Genomic DNA, 17,045 nt, shown 5'->3' on the forward strand with positions numbered 1-17,045 from the left:
TCACAGTGGGTTAGAGAAGAAGCCATTATTTTTGACTGAACTGTTTCATTTCAACAAACAGCAAAATTATATCCACGTTTGATGTCTCGGAGGTGTGGCAATGGGGCAGGTGAGAGCACAATCCTCATTTTACTTGCAAGCAGGGTATTTTATATCTCCGCCTTGTTGACACAACGCAACAGCACAATAATCCGAGGTCTTTGTGGCACGCTTGGTAATTTTGTTCCTTAGATAATTCCGCTACCTGTTTTGCTGAAGCGTGAGTAAATTTGTACAAGGTAACAGTGCTTTTTGGTGATCTGCTCAGCAGTCTGCTCTGGTCCTGTCGCTGTTAGTGGGACTTGCAGTTGCCTGCTTTTGACTGATGGTAAAACAAATTCGTGTCCCATCTTGGTCGCCCACGGAATCCTATTTATTGCATGATGAAGAGCACGGTGCTGCTACCTGTGGATGGGCTAGTCTTGATGGACTGAGGGATGTGGGTGCACTCAGGAATGTCTCAGGTGCCTTGAGGACCCTTCCCATGCTCGTGAGGACAGCCAAGTCGTGCGTACCTCTTCTCCTCTGGGCCTGGCCATTCCCTGTGTCAGCTCTGATACACTTTCCTGCAGGGCTTACTCCTGGCCCAGTCTACCCCTGGGGCTTTCCTGGAGCAAACTGGAGCATCTCCACTTGGCACCGGCTGAGATTAAGGGACGCAGGGGCCAGGCTGCTTCCTAACCCTTACCTGCCTCAGCAGTGGGGACCAGACAGCAGCTTGCATAACTCAGCAGAGAGAAGTTTCAGGGTGAGGCAGTCCAGCCACGTCTGCACTCAGAAGTGGGTGAGCCTCCTGGTCTCTGTACAGCTTTTTCCCCCGGGGCTGTTTGTTGGGGCTCTTTGGTACTCGGCGCTGCTCAGGACATCCCTCCATCGCTCCTTCCCTTGTGGTGTGCAGGCTGTGCGCCAGCTCTGCAGAGGGAATGGGCTCGGTAAGCCAAATCCACTATGCAGATAATCTTACCTCTCTTGTCTGGACTTCTCAGGCTATTCAGTGGCAGGCACCAGGCAGAGGATGGGGCAGCCTGCTTGCACCCCAGCTCTGTGCTTCTTGGCTCCTGTTTGCCCTTCGTGAACACAGCGGTGCAGCGTCTGTCTCCTTGGAGCACAGTGGAGCTTGCTGCTTCTCTCCATCCGTTCCACGCTAGCAGAGCTGTTGCATCCTCCAGGTAGAGCAATCCAGAACGTTGTCGCTGGTTTTCCCCAAATACCAGCGTTCTGCTTGTGGAAGGGATTCAGCCACTTTTAGGTGGCAAAGATGTTAAAACTTCCCTGTCTTCTACTTGAGCCTTAACTTACTGATGTGCGTGCTCAGCTTATCTTGATGTCTTTTTTTGGCCTGAGCGTTGGCATAAGAAGGGCCGCGCAGCCTGAGCCAAGCTCGAATTATTATTTCTTGTTTGTTTTGTTATCAGTACCGTTTCTTCTGTCAGTGCATCAGCGACCAGAAGCTGGCCCTGCCTGGTTATCATCCGACACCTTCTGGAGGCATCGGAGCGTGTTTTTACCAGCACGCAGCAGTGACGAGCGGCTGCTTGAGGCAGGACAGGTCTCAGATGCGAGCAGTGGCTTCAGGACACAATATCCTGCTGGGAATTTTCACCTGACTGATGGCAGAAGATGGCAGCTTGCTGGAGAGATGGCCTTCTTGTGGGAATGCTTCGTCTGAACTGACAACTGAGGGATATTTTCAGGTCAAATTAGGAATTCTGGTCAAAAGGAGGTAACGTTGAGCCCAGCGCTGGAGGGTCACACTGGTGAGGTCACACCTAGAGTGCCGTGCTTTGCACCCTCTGCCCCCACTTTGGGAGAGGATGCCACACTGGAGAACGTGCAGGGGAGGCCACCGAGATGGTCGGGGTCTGGGACACAGCAAGTTGAGGTCTCGTATAGAAGATGGAGCTAGGCTCTTCTCAGAGTTGTGCAGCATGAGGACGTGGGGCAACAGATGTGTGTTGCACCAAGGAAAATGCGATTGGGTGTCAGGAAAACTAATTTCAGCACGAGAGCAGGTAAACAATCTCAATCCTGATGTGAAAAGCATAGAAATCTGGAGGACATGCAGTGAGCCTCCCAGTTTGGCAGCCTTTTTCAAGGCAAAAGCTGCGACCTTTTCCTTTTTCAGCAAATGAAAATCCCATCCCAGCTACTGGAGAGTAAAATTTAAACTGGTTGGGCCAGTCACCTGGATCCAATATCACAATTTCTGTGTCCTGACAAATTTACTCCTATGCTTTTCTGAAATAGATGGATGGTGTCCTCTGTGGCTGTGGTGTGTCCTGGAAGACTGAGAGCCTGGGCTTGTTCAGTGTGGGACTAAAGGCTGAGGTTGTATATGGGGTCTGTCTTCAAAGTATTAAAAGGAAGGAAATGAGCTGTTCGTGATCTCGATGGCAAGAAAAAGAAGTATTTGGGTTGAAACTGCAACAAGGGAGGTTTGCCTTAGGCTTTATGAGATGTCTTTCAAGGTTGTTTTGAAGGATGGGTGTCGTGCTCAGTGAGGGGTGGCTTCCCAGTCCAGACAAACCTGTGTTAGCGGTGATTGTGTTGGGTTGGTTGTGTCTTGTACCAAGAGAGGATAAGATGAGACCCAGGCACATTTCTGTGCATTTTTGGATTGGTTTTACATGCCTTGAAGCAGAAACCATTGACTCTAGAGCTTTGGTAGGCTTCATTAAAGTCCATGGAACTGGTTCTGCTGCTTGAAGGACTCCTCGATTCAGGGGTATAAAGGAGTTAGAGAGGGATGTCCGAGTGGCTCCTGCCTTTCTGGCGTGAAGGGCAAGGCGGGAGAGGACAGGAGGCAGGGAGCCACAAACGCTCCTTGCCATGGCTGGTTGCTCTTTCCGTGGGTCTGTTGGTATCTGTACAAAAAGGAGGCGAACTTGGCCATGGGTCCGTTCTTCCTGCCCTCGCCGGTTGCCGAACAGCACAGCCTGGTGCAAACTGGAGCTGTTTGTCCTGCCTCTAGCTCAGGGGCCGCGACTGCACCTTCCGTGCCGCCCATTGTCCAGGTTTGCAGCCATCCAGATGGAAGCGGCGCGGCTCCTGCCGCCCTCCAGGAGGCTGGCGGTGGGCACGAGGCCATCCGTCACCACCAGGCAGCTCGACAGCTCCCGGGGCTGTGGAAACGTGGACGGGAGAACAAGCTGTTCTGCTTCAGGTCACTGAAGCAAATTTGCGAGGCTGGCACAAAAGGCAGCTCGGGCCTGAAATGAGGCTGCTGCTTCACAGAGAGCGAGGGTGCCTGGGCTGTGCTCTGCCATGCGGTGTTCAAAGCGGGCACGTTCATCGTCCGTCCTGGCAGCCGTTTGTCCAAGTGGCCTCTGCAGTGAGGAGCTCCTCTCCCTTCTCCTGCTGATGTATTCCAATCGCGGTGTTGCTTGAATAATTTTGGGATCCTGTCCGAGGGGTTTCCTTTCTGATATTTTCCCCCGTAAAGTCTTATTTGCCTTTGTATCGCCTCCCTTCCCATTGCTTTTTGGGGGGAAAGTCGAGGGAAGCTTTTTCGGGTAAAGTCAAGGGAAGCTTTTTTTCTTCTCTCATTTGCCACTGATGATGGTGCCGTTTGAGGAGCCCAAGGGATGCTGAGGCAAATGAGAGAGGCTATAAAAAAGCACCTTTATGTAACGGATCTCACTTCTCATCCTGGGTTGGAGGTCCCCAGAGCTCCTGATCCGAGGGGAGAGGCTCCCCGTGGTCTGCTCAGCGATGCTCCCTTCCCCTTTCCTTCACCTTGCCATGCGTCACTCAGCACCGTTTTACTGCAGGAATTACGTAAATCCCATAAATGAAATCTGTTAGCAGAAAGCAAAATCAGCCAATACTTTGGTTTGAAAATTACGTGATTTTCTTCTTTTGACCCCCAAGACGTTAAATTCTCAGCTACTGGCCTTCTCGGAAGAGTTGTGAGTAAGGCAGCGCTGGGTTTTCCAGGCTGACCTCTTTGAGGAACAGCTCTCAGAGGGCAGAGCATTTGTGCCGAAGGGAACCTCATCTCTCTTCTGCTGTGTCTGATTTACGGTAGACTTTGCAAGCCAAGCTCTACTTGGGTTAGAAAGACACGCAGAGAAAATTCATGAAGAAAGCAGCCTTTTGGGGCAAGTTAGAAATAACTATTTCTTACGAATGTTAATGTTTGTTCCTACCTTCACTGTGAAATCAGCGTGGCTGTTCCGTAATTTAAAGGAAATAAAATTAAATAGGTTTACAAGGATGCATCTGGGTACTCGGGGCTTTGCTTCCAGCCGTAGCAGGCAGTGAAGAACCGTAGCAGAGCGTCGGTCGGTCCTTCGGGCCCAGCCTTGTCTGTCTGGAAGCGACTGCGGTCGGATTCATCAAAGCAGCCTGCGAGAAACCCCCCGATAATCCCTGCCTCGAAGCAATAATATTTCTCCCTGCCTCCCCTGCTGGTTGGAGGCTGGTTTGCGTTACGGTGCATCGGCACCGCGCGAGGAGCACCACGTATTTCAGCCGTCTTTGATGCCTCACATTGGTCTCGGTTTAAATCAGCGCTGTGACAGAAAGAAGAGCAGCTGTTCCTTTTAAAAAATAAATAAATAAATGAAAATTAATGCTCTTTGACTTCATGGCTTGTTTGGTGATGACGGCATAGACTAATAGGCAAAAAAATAGTGGTAGTAGGCCTGACAAATCAATTTGTTGGTATCTGGAGTGGCGTTATGGCTCTGCATAGCGAAATGCAACTCCCTGAATCACTGTCAGGTTGCCAGAACAGAATAAGTCCTTACTCGGGCAGAACAGGACGTCGTGGTGCTCGAGCAGACTTATTTAAAGGCCTGAGAGTCTCATCCTATCTACAGCAACATTTCAGGGGGTAAAAAGACTGTGTTTGTGTTGCTGTTTTATTAAAATTTATGCTGGCGTTGCAGTACAGGAGCTCCCCAGCAGAAGCTGAGTTAGCTCTTTCATTCGAAGTCGTGGCTCAGGCTGCTCGTACCTTAGTAAAAAATTACCTGTGAAGGGGTTTCTGGTTCTTCACCTCAGCCCATCGGGGTGTTTGCTCTTTTAAATGCTTCATGAGGGCTCTGTACTGTTAGGGGTTTTTAGGAGATGGGGCTGGAAGGTGTTTTCCTGGCTAGGTTTTTCCTGCACTTAGGGTTTGACCCGATTTTATTGTACTGTTGGGGTTGGGGATGTGGCTCCTCTCTCGCTGCAGAGAGCAGGGAATCGCCTCGAGCTCTGCAGTGGCTGTGCAGGGCTGGGCAACAGGAGGATGAGCGGCTCTTTGCAGGGCCTGAGGATGGCTGAGGACCCTCACCGTGCCCCGTGAAGTTAAATAGCTCCTCTCGCAGGCCTAGGGGGAAAGGCAGAAGTCATCTCCCAGAGCTCTCAGCCCGGTGGCAGTCGCTTGGCCTCACCCCTTTGCATTTGCGATGTGTGAGGTTCGTAGCAAATCGGGAGTTTGTTTCCCTTTTGTCCCACGCTGCTAATAAAGAGCAAAAAATAATAATAAAAACCCACTTATAGCTGGAAATAAAGATGACCTCCTTTTACTTAAATGCCACGCAGTCTAGATTGAATTGCAGCTGAAGTGTGTTTGCTTGCTGCTAATGATCGGTGCGTCTACAGCCTCGCTGCTCAGGGGACCGCGTGCTCTGGATTTATTGCTGAAGTGCCTCATCGAGGAGCTGCTGCTACAGGATTCGGGGCGTACCGATGTGCTAGCTGGGAAGAAGTTTATTTCTTTTTTCTTTTTCCCCCATTTTTTCCATGTTACCTCTGAAACCCTTGTCGCGTAATGTTCCTCGCTGGGCAGTTACAGCCTTCCTGCCTGAAAGCCCTCCTGTAGTTCCATCTGCATAAATCGCCCTCTTTGCATTTTAAAGTCTCCTTTACTTAGCTGGCCCCAGACGTCTGGCTCGCTCCACAAGCGTGAGGCATGGGTGAGCAGTCCCAAACTCCGAAGAGCCCTGGGAGTCTCTAGGATCATCGGGCACTTTTCCTGGCATTTGCTGACGTTTCCCGTTGAGAGGAGGAGCAGAGCATCGGCTGGGCAAGAGGTGGGATGTGGATCAGGTGCAGGTATTGTGGGAGCTCCTGAAGGACGAAGGCAGGACAAGAGATGCTTCGGTTCTTGCCTTTCTCTTGAATGCTCTAATGCAGGTGTCATTTTTTTTTTTTGCTCGACTCTGTCATCCAGTACGTGGCCCAAAAGATGGGCTACAATGAGCACCTTGTTCTCTTCTCCCACCCCTCTGTCGGTGCACAAGTCAAGCAGAGGGTCTCACGGTCACGTTGCGCTGGGATCTCAGGCTTCTAGAAAAAAAAGAAAGCTGCAAAACCTTAATGAGCAGTGCTGGCAGCAGCGTGGGGAGCAGGATTTGCCTTCCTGCCCTCTGGAGAGCTGTTAGGTGAGGGGGAGGCACAATTCCTCTTGGAGCTGGTCACTCACTGCCTTGCCGTAAATCCTTCTGAATCAGCAGAGCTGCCGGATGGGTAGGAGGGGGAAACCTCTTTTTGCTGCTCTCAGCCTGGGACAGTGCCATCGGCATCTCCTTCTCTCTGTGGCTGAAGTTTTATGGCAAAAAGGAAAGAAACCTTGAGTAAAAACAGAAATAAAACAAACCGAAAAAAGCTTGAGTATCTGGTAAAGGGGCTGGGGGAGGGCTGAGCTTCTTTGTCTATGCAAATGTGCAAGTGGCTGCTCTGTGCTCCCCTTCCTCTTCCTCAGCTAGGATAACGCTGCCCCGTCTCAGCTGAATATTTTTAGTGTTTGCAGGCTTGCACCCTGCCAGGCAAAGGAGTGCTGTGGGTAACTACCAAGATAAAGCTGCCAGCCTCGGTGTTCAGCAGACGACCTCAGTTCTTAATCTGCTTCACCAAAAATAACTGGTTGCTGTATGAAACGTTGCAGAGAGGATGCAGCCGGGAAACGGCACGGTGTTTGCTGGGCTGGCTTGGCTTCGGGTCGATGAAAAATGTTGTGGGGATTTCTCTCCTTGCTGTGCGCTAACACAGTTCCCTGGGAGGTGGTTGGGAGCGGGTGCAGGTGCGGTTCCTGTTGTTCTTATGCAGTAACTCCAGCCTCCACTGCTGAAGCAAGGTAGATATAAATCTCGTTATTAGATTATTAGGTTATTAGATCCAAATTATCCTTAGAGGAATAACAGTTAATGATTAGTATTAAGGTCCTACAAGTTCCACGAGTCATTAGTTGGGAAGTAGAGAGGGAAAGCCTCCTTGCACCAGGCTTTTTCTTTCACCTTCCTCTATCTGAGGTCATATCCTCCTATTTCCTAGGTCCTGCCAACACTGAAAGACAAGTATTTGTGCTTATAAGTCCGCCTTGTATTTGTGACTAGGGCATGTTGCGTGTTACTTCACGTAAGACTTCTGGTCAGCTGTTGATGGCGAAGCTGAGCTGATTACACTAAGTTCCTGGTTTGTTTCCTAATTAAACAACGAAGACTTTGCCAAATTTCCCAGATGTGGCTTAGCCAGCAGAGACTTTACCCGAGCCCTTTTGAATTTTTTTTGTTGATTTCCATTGCCTTTCCCTTGCAGGGAAAGGGCTGGTCTGGGCTTAGAGACAGTGGCAGGTTGCAGATGGGACTTCACCTCAGCCGCGCGCTTCATCCGTTAGGCGGTGGGATGGAGGCATCACTCCGATGGGCACACACACATGCTAACAGCTGGTGTGTAGCAAAATGAGGAGGGGGGAATGGGGACTCACAGGGAGACCTTAGACAAGGCTGTGGTTAGCTGCACGGGAGTTGCTGACCAGCTCGGAGCCCTTTACAGCAAGCAGGCAGCTGTGGAGCACTGACCCCAGTGAAAGACTTCTTTTTTGGAGCAGCTACAGCTCATCCTGAGGTAGAAAATGCACGCAAAATGAGTAGCACTGCTTGCACTATATCCAGGTAATAAGAACTTAAGTTATGTGCCTCAGCTATATGTCCACTGTGCTTCACTCATCTGCTTCTCCTTCGTATGATCCTTGCCTAAGAGGGGCTCGTGACCGTGACAATTATATCTGTCTCTATAAATGTCTTCGTACGCTCCTCCTTGAAGTGTCTGAAAGCTTCCACTTTGATGTGGTTCTGCTCGCCCGAATACATTATACTTTCCCAAAGCAAGTACTTGTGCTTGTTATAATTATTGCACAAGTGCCGAGGATTTTTCAAGTGCTTTTCATCATCCCTAAATGTGGAAGTAGATGACTTGGCACTTTCTTTTTACTGCCAGCTGCTAAACAGGCCAATTCTGGATTAGTGGAGCGCAGGCGGCTCCGTTGCGAAGGCAGCATCGAGGGTGTGCTCCTGCGGGTTGTAGGACCACGGCCGTGTAATGCTGGAGATTGTGGTTCCTCCTCTCCATCGTGTGAAGACTGTGAACCAAATATTTGGCTCTTCTTAGCAGCCGCAGGTGCTTCCAAAAGGACTCCATGCCTGCTCGGACTCTGCCAGACTTCCCGCTCACCCAGCTGAGGCCACGCTGCCCGTTGTGGCTAGAATGGCTGCTGAGAGGTTTATGCACTTCAAAAAACCTGACCTTTGCTGAGCTGGTGAGGTGGGACTTGTTTTTTTTTTTTTGTCTTTATGCTGTTGCTCAGTTAGGAATGTGGAAGGACTCATAAAAGCACGGTGACAACTTGTGTCCCGTGCACACTGCAATTCCCTTCTCTGGGGCGAGCAAGTGCTCAGTCTGCAGGAGGTACGCTCGGGGTGCTGGGTTTGAGGCTGTGCAGGGTGTTTTTTTTCTGTGATTTGGTTTCTGATTGGAATTGGTTTTTGAGAGCAAGCTGGCTCTGGGCCCTGGTGGCTGGTAGAAGAAGTGGTCCTTCATGCTTGGCCAGCTTCAGGCGGCTGAGGAAGCTTGGGTGGCTGCCAGGGGTCCTGATCTCTCCTCCAGTGGGAGGAGAATTTAAAGAGAATTAAAGAAATTAATTTAAAGAGAATTTAAAGAGTTTAAGTACTTGTCACAGTGCTCCGCTTGTCATTTTAATCATGGAGCATCTCCTAGATTCTTATGGCAGATATTTGCTTGTTAATAACTTTCCTGCCGATGGAAGCCAACACCAGTAATGAGCTGTCCTGGAGATTTTACGTTGGAGTAGAGATAATCTAAGGTACCCGACATAGCCAGGGACAGGGAAGTCTAAAGGGGCCCTGCTACCAAGTGTTTGAAGCAGACTTTTCTTCATTAAAAAAAAAAGTCTTGTTTTTCAGATTTATACTCACATCAGCCTGTGACTACCTACAGATGAATTTGTCTCCAGAATGTAGCTTCTCTCTTCAAGTTCTAACAAAAGCACAGTTACTTGCAAAAGATCCGTATTTCAAATTAAATCCCCAGTGAGAATTCTCAGGAGAATATAGCTCCCCAGACAACTTAATTCAATTTGTTGTCCTCCAAAAGAAAGCATGCAACCTATTAATTTAGGGAACGGGGCATATGCTCTGCTGGCCTGCACAAACGTCTTACGAACATGATAAAGCCAGAAAATCCTTTGCATGCAATTTGAAAAAAGAATAAAATCACTAAGCCTTTAACAAACTAATTAGTCGCTAAGGAAGACTAACAGTCTGAAAGGCAGAAACGTCTTCAGCCAGATTTCTTCTTTGCAGTGAGCTGCTTCACCTAGAGACAACTGTGGTTTGTTGGAGAAACTCTGCTGGTTAATGGGACTTTTAAAAAAATATCCCTGGCGTTAGCAGCTGGAAGTTCTCGAGTGTCGGATTTAATGACTGTGCATCAATTTGGGTAACTCAAGGCTGTGCCTCTCCTGGTGTGGTTTAACCCTGGCGGGCAGCTGAGCACTGCCCAGCCACTCGCTCGCTGTCCCCAGGTGTGATGGGGAGAGAGTCCGAGAGGGAAAAGTGTGGGATCTGGTGGGGTGAGATCAGGATAGGTTACCGGGTAAAGCAAAAGCAAAGCAAGGAATTCATTCTCTTCCCATCAGCAGGCAGGAGTTCAGCCAGTTCCAGGGAAGCAGGGCTCATCGTGTGTAAGGGTTTCAAGGGAAGACAAACAGCACCGCTCCCAACGTTCCCCCCATTTCTCCCTCTTTCCTCCAGTTGTTATTGCCGAGCACGGTGCCACCTGGCATGGGGCACCCCTTTGGGCAGCCTAGGCCAGCTCCTGGCTGTGTCCCGTCCCAGCTCCTGGTGCACCCCAGCCCCTTGCAGGAAGGGCAGCACAAGGAGCAGAAAGTCCTTGGCTCTGTGTGAGCACAGCTCTGTGCCAGCTAAAACATCAGTTTGGCTGGCAAGGCCAGCAGCGTTGCATCCATCATGTCAAGGCTATCCCTTTCCCTCTGCTTGTTTTGCTGCTGGCCAGACGATGAACATACTCCAGGGATGACAGGTGGTTGAAGCTGCCTGGTGTTGGCTCACACAGGTTCATTTTGTTGTCAGCAGATGCTGTTTGGGCCTTTAGCAAACCCTTTCCTACTGAATGTCCTTGGGGTCTTGTTCTCTGTGTTGCTGGCTGTAGGATTTCCAACTAGTTGCAATACTTCCTTCAACCTCATTTTCTCAAAATATAATTCTGCTGCCATTGTGTGTGCATATTGCTCGTCTCGTCTCCTGAATCTTGAATGTCTTGGATCAGTCTGGTTGCATTCAGATTGAAATTCAACAAAACTGTCTTTTTGCTAGTTCTGTGCGTGCAGTAGACCCGATAAAGACACAAGTCCTCAGCACCTGGCTGTGGGAAAATCTAGAGTATGAGCTCAACCCTTGTTAGACATCAGAGGAACAACAACCAGATTGTCCTTGCTCACTTTCTAATGACAAGAAATGCTTCAGTCAATGCTTCATCTTCTTGGATAACCAAGGCAAGCAACTGAAGGAGGCAAAACCATAGAAAACGAGGTTTTCTGTTAGGAAAGCATCAGTGGTTTTGTTTGTTTGCATTGTGGTTTTTTTTCCCCACAAATTTTGCTTTATTCTGTCAATTGTTTTTTTATTTCCTTATTAGTTTTGTGTGCTTAACTAGCTTTTTTTTTTATTATTATTATTTTTTGTGGGTTGTATGCATGTGTAGCGAAGAGACAGTGATGTTACGGAAATGCAGGCACATCATATTTCTCTCATGGGGCTTGTCATTTGCTTTAATACTTGTGATTAGCCTGACCATGTCAGCTTTGGCACTGGCATCCCTCCTTCCAAATGGTGGCACCTTCTTTCCAAGGATTTCTATGCCATCCTAAAAGCCTCGAGAATTATCTGCCCCAAAGAACGGCCAGTTTCTGGCTTTTAAATTCACTGCCCAAGTTGGGATTTCACTGGTACGTGTGATTAATGGGAACGATGGGTCTGACGGGTCGGCTAAAAGTGCAAGAGGACGCTTGCACATCACCGTGTGCTTCTGTGGGTTCGGAACACAGGCCTAGAGGAGATGTGTTTGAAGCCAGTTTTGCAGCAGGGCTCCCCCCGCTTTGCGTGGGGTTATGTAGGACTGGAAGCTGGCTTTGTTCTGGGTCTGGGCAGCGAGTTAAGTGCTGCGTTAGGAGCAGCTGTCAGGGCTATCTGTTCTGGGCCTTGGAGTTGCATTCATCTGTGGAGTTTGCTAAGGAAGAAGAGCTTAGAAGAGCTTGCTGAGGCTTAGGAGAGCACTGAAAGAGGAGGGAGCCATATGCTGTGCTGCTTCTGAGTGGTTCACCTCAAACCATTTAAATTCTGACTCATGTCAGAGCTGCGTCCCGAAGCTGTGCTCAGCACAGCAGCAGTGGGTGACATTTTCCAGCCTCCCACCCCCTGTGTGCAGTACCTGGGATCTACTTTGTGTCCTGCACGGTTCAGAGCAGTCTGTAGGCGGCTTAAGGTATGTGGTGCTGGCATAGAGTCCCCTCTGCATTCTTCGTGCAGGATGTAACGTCGCCAAACTGCCTGCTTAGTTTGTTTCACAGCTGGGTTGGAGAAATAAGGAAAGGCTGAGTACAGGTTGGGATCTCATCCTTGAAGCTCGTGCTGTAAATCTACCAGGAACATGCACAGAGCAATGAAGCTGGGAGGCCACAAGGCTGGTGTTTCTAGCCAATTCCTTACGCACAGAGTAAGATGCCATGCTTAGCAGATCCCCTGGCCTCATAGTGACTGCCCTTTGCTTTCTTTTCTGTTTGTTTCGTGGGGACTGGTCTTCTCTTCATCCTAGTGCAGACCAGGCAAACGTCCAACAGGCAGGGAAACTGCTGTATGGTATTTCAATGAGTTACACGCTCAAGATTTCCCGTGGCCAAATGGTTGGTGGCAGCCTTCGAAGAGCTGTCTGTGAGCTGGAAGACGACGCAATCTGGGATTACCGAGGGCTGCTCCTCCTGTGCCTCACGTTGCAGAGCTGGTCGAATGTGATGGCGGCTCACTGGGGTGACTGGGGGCTGAGGCAGGAGCTGCACCACTCCCAGTGGGTCCCTTCCCAGCTGGGAACAAGAGGTGGTATTTGTCCACCCTGGATGGCAGCATCCGCGCCGCGCAGGTAGCACCACGTAGTGTCTCGGCGATGGCGCTGTGGTCACCTGGGTAGCTCCAACAGGGGAAGCAGCGGTCTCAGGCCTCCCTGGGGTTTTTGTGGTGCTGCTTCTGCTGCCACAGCCCTTTGGAGGAGCAAACTGAGCTTGTCTCTCAGAAGCAGCTCCCTGCCCGGGCTTGGCACGCTGTTTTAGTCCTGACTGCTTCAGTGATCCGGTTAATGAAGTGGGCCCGCAAGTGTGGTGCAGCTGGAGAGAGCATGGTATTAAAACAGTTGGGAAGGGAAGGGATGGAAATGTGTTCAGTTCAACTTCACTACAAGAAGGACATGGAGGCCCTGGAGGGTGCCCAGAGAAGGGCTGCAGAGCTGGTGAAGGGCCTGGAGCACAAGTCCTGTGAGGAGCGGCTGAGGGAGCTGGGGGGGTTTGGGCTGGGGAAGAGGAGGCTCAGGGCAGACCTCATCGCTCTCTGCAGCTACGTGAAAGGGAGGTGTGGGGAGCTGGGGGTCGGCCTCTTCTCACAGGTAACTCGTGACAGGACCAGAGGGAATGGCCTCAAGTTGTGCCAGGGGAGGTTCAGGTTGGAAATGAGGAGACATTTCTGCTCAGCAAGAGCAGTCAGGCACTGGGACGGGTTGCCCAGGGAGGTGGTGGCGTCACCGTCCCTGGGGGTGTTCAAGGAGAGGTTGGGCCTGGTGCTTAGGGACATGGTTTAGTGGTGACATTGGTGGTAGGGGGGTGGTTGGAGCAGATGATCCTGGAGGGCTTTTCCAAGCTAATGATTCTAGGACTCTATGAAATGCTTTGAACTAGCTTTTCTGCCCAAACCAGCACCTTGTCAGACTGTGCCCAGCATGTGGGTCAGAACCCCGCAGCCTGGTTGGGCTTGGTGTGGAAAACAGACCCCTGGGGGGCCACGGCTCGTCCTGACTGTCCCTAGACTGTGTCCCAGTGCGGTCACTGCTGCGGCAAGCCGAGATCTTAGTGAGCTAAGCAACCCAAAACGACTGTGGTAGAGCAAGTCGGAACAGCGCTCGGATGCTCGCAGCAGGTAGCGTGGTTCATATATAATTTATCATTTGTAGACAGGGAGCTTGCTGCACTGTCAGCCGCGGCTGGGAATGGATTCATGCTGGGAATTTCGGTCTGGGCTTCAGGTGTGGGTTTTGGATGTCCTGAGGGGGCTGCTGCCCTGAGGACTGGTTGTCTGAGGCTTTGGGTTGGACTGTGGCCCATGGCTTGCAAAACTCAAGTGTCCATGGGGTGAAAGTGCTCTGGAGAAGCTAACCTGAGAAAAGTTAAACACTAGTTTGTGGGAATGGGGGTGACAGTGGCAAGTACAAAGCACGTGGGGAATCAAGCCTGCCGCCTTAGAAGACGAACAGGCAGGTGTGACACCCAGGAGGGAGTTCAGTGCATGTGCTCAGAGCTGTCCCCTGCTGCTAAGGGTTTCGCAGTGTCTGTGGTTTGCACAGAGGTATCGGATAAGGTGAGAATAGCGTGTGTGTAGAGTAATTTGATCTCTTATTGCTGCCTGCCTGCCTTCGAGGCAGTCCAGCTCAGTCTGTCCCCACTGGCGCTTGCCAGCCAAGTATTTTTGGGAATGCGGCAGTGCATCTAGGAAGCGGCTGCTTAATCTCGAATCCCCAAATCAAACCAGCAGGGACCAGTAAAAAAAAAAGCAGCTGGAAACTTGTGTATGCTTTACCGGGCTTTCCAGTAGGTGCTATACTCTTGAGTTATTTCTTACAGAGATTTTCCACTTACTGGAAATACACGGGTTGTGTGGGCTACAGGAACATAGGAGTACAAGGGCACCAGCTATAACTGCAGCCTTTCAGCATCCCAGGAGATGTTGTGCTGAGCTGAGCCGGCTTCTGCAAGGCGTCTCTACGGACCGCAGCCTGTTTGGAAGGGCAGACTCCCAGCTTATTCAAATCATCTTCAGTATATCTAGCATGACTGCCTGCATGGGGCTATGTACAGCCTGATACCGTGTGTGTCAGGCATGCGTCCCAGACCGTGTCTGAGGGTATGGTTGGTGAAAGGTTTACAGCTGTGGGAAAGGAGCGTGGTACGGGCGTGGGGTGGCGATGGCTCTCTGCTGCTGCCGTTGCCCAGGTTGTGGTGTTCGTATTTCGTAAGGATGGTGTAGAAACACAGGGGTGCTGCTGCAGCGGGGGAACTTCACGTATTTACTTGTGTGATGGCCTGTCTGTGATTGCACCCTGGCCTGGAGGTGAGCTGCAGACTAGCAGGTGTTTAAGGTTTGCATGTAATGCTGTGCCTGATTCCTGGGGAAGATTTTCGCAGAGACGGGGAACGCAGCCGGTAAGTGAGCCTGTACAGGATTTGGGGGATGCCAGGTGGGTGTGTGTGGTGCAGGCAGACACACCTCCCCAGCTTGTGATCCTCTCTCATTTGCAATCTTGACATCAAGATTAGATGTCTTCAGTTTGGCGGCATAAGACCCAAGCTAGACTGAAGCACAAAGCCCTGAATGAGGTTCTCTGGCCTTCGTGGCCTGAGCGGGAGGAGTGGATTTTCCCCTGGGCTGGCTTTAAAGCTGTTCTGGCTTTACAGAATCGTAAAGATTGTAAAAATGCCCAAAGTTTGCTCCTGCCTTCAGCTGTGAGGCTTGGAGGGGCACCCTACGACCTTGCTGCCTGCAGAACCTGGGGCTTTTTGCTTAATGCAAAGCTGGCAAAAACATTGGCAGTTGATAAATTCTGGGCTTCATTTGTCATCTTGGTCAAGACAGCTCTTCTTTGTAATAGCTGAGGACAACTGGTGAGACCGCGGGTAAATGCCTGAGTGCTCATTGCACCTGAATTAAGGAAGGAAAGAACAACCTAAAGAGATGGAATAAATGATATGTAGACTAATTGTTTCCTGCACTGCCTTCTTTTTTTCCATCACAGGTGGAAAACTTCGTTGTAGCTTGTGACCTCTTGAGCTCCTGCAGCTTGAAATGATTGGAAAAGAGGTTATAAGGTGATTCATGGAAGATAAGTTCGTTCCAAAATTTCATGGAGAGGTGGAATTGTGGCAAAAGCAAAAGTAGGGTTTCTACACTCATGTTGAAGAGGGATAAATCTGTAGGAAAACAAGGCATCATCTGTTCTGTTGCTCTGAGAACAGCTTGTTTTTTCAGAGATCTGTCCCTTCACATAGGGGAGCTTTATCAACAACAGCAAAAAAATTAGACTTTCCTGCCTAACCTACGATTCCCATTGGTCCCACACAAAATGAGATGTAAGCACCTCTCCGGCTTTAAATAGCACATGGGTAATCAGTCCTCAGAGTCTGGTGATAGCATCAGTAACACTGATTGGACTCAGGGAATTAAACAAAAGAGCCAAATCTGTGCTGCTTTCATCTGCATTCAAGTGGCAGAGGAAAAAAATCGATACTTGTTAGCTAAATAGGGACAATATTGTCAGCGCTGAAAGTTATTTTCCATTCTTCATACCCTTTCTATTTAGAGCTTCCAAGTGATCTTGGGTCTGGTCAGATGGGCCTTCGCAGAGGAGACGAAGGGTGATTTTGGGGTTGAGGCTGGAAATGGATCCGTGAGGCTTGGTTTCATCTCCCTTCTGTTTCACAAGCACCATATGTGACCTTGGGGATATTCCTAAGCTTTCTGTTAATCTTAGGCAAATTGTCTCCTTTCCATTTGCTGCACCCATTTTAGATGGGGAGTGACTGTGGGTTGGTAGTCTCTGTTCATAACCAAGTCCTACTAAATCTGTCTCCTTTTATTCCCAGTGTCTGTAAAGGACTGGGATCTTTCTCAGTCTTGGTTTGATGATGGGGTTTCATCCTCAGCGACTGGAGCATGAATTTGCCACCATCTATGCCCACTGGTTAAGCTGGGAAATCAGAGGAGCTTTTAAAGCTCGTAGTGACTCTGGCTGGTCATGGCCAAAGAGCCCCTGGCTTGCAGCTTTCTGTAAATTTTCAAAGTAAAACTCAGATTTCCTTGATCACCAGGGGAAAAGGCGCTCTGCTGTGTCTCTGCGCCGCGATCTATAGCACCTAAACTGGCTGAACACTTTTCAATAATTTATAATTAATGGAGATATTTCCAAGGGTTTGTTGCTTTTAACTCCCTTGTTTCCTGCCTGTGCTGACAGTGACCTCACCTGCGTTTAACTTTGCCTTCTGGATTTGTGAAGAGAAGCGTGGATTTAAGCAGCCCAAAAGAAAGATTAAGCCACCCTCCTCACTAATCTTCATGCAAAGGAGTCTGCCTGCTTTTCCTATCTTAGGTTTGAGAAATTCTATTATACGACAGCGTAGCTGCAAGGAAGGCTTTGAGCCATGTTGTTAGCAGCCTACCTTACACCAGTTTTTGCCGTGAATTGCAGGAGATAAGTCTGCTTTCAGCCAAGCAGCATTTTTTCCTTGAAAAAGGAGTCCTGTCGTTTGCCGTGCTGCAGCACGAAGGGGTTTTGCAGCTTTGGCTTGGGGTTTTAGCTATCAGCGTCTGTGTTTGGTGATTATTTCCACGTGGCACCCCACGTACACCTGAGCCACAGCTGTTGCTAGGAGGTTCACGGGATCTCTGCAG

General features: G+C 49.8%; 1 protein-coding gene across 11 annotated transcripts in view; it reads left to right on the top strand.

Annotated features, from left to right (window-relative positions):
• Positions 1-17,045, top strand: part of SLC35F4 (solute carrier family 35 member F4) — a 108,561-nt gene that overhangs the window by 26,759 nt on the left and 64,757 nt on the right. Inside the window, exon 1 of one of the 11 annotated variants that reach the window (XM_083836752.1) lies at positions 6,069-7,697. The exons of the other annotated variants lie outside the window; for them this stretch is intronic. Coding sequence (XP_083692878.1) covers positions 7,685-7,697 — 13 coding nt within the window. The 5' untranslated portion in view covers positions 6,069-7,684. Of the gene's footprint in view, positions 1-6,068; positions 7,698-17,045 lie in introns of those variants that run through there. 11 annotated transcript variants of the gene reach the window in all.

This window comes from Anser anser (genome assembly GCF_964211835.1).
Source record: "Anser anser genome assembly, chromosome: 5".
NCBI lineage: Eukaryota > Metazoa > Chordata > Aves > Anseriformes > Anatidae > Anser > Anser anser.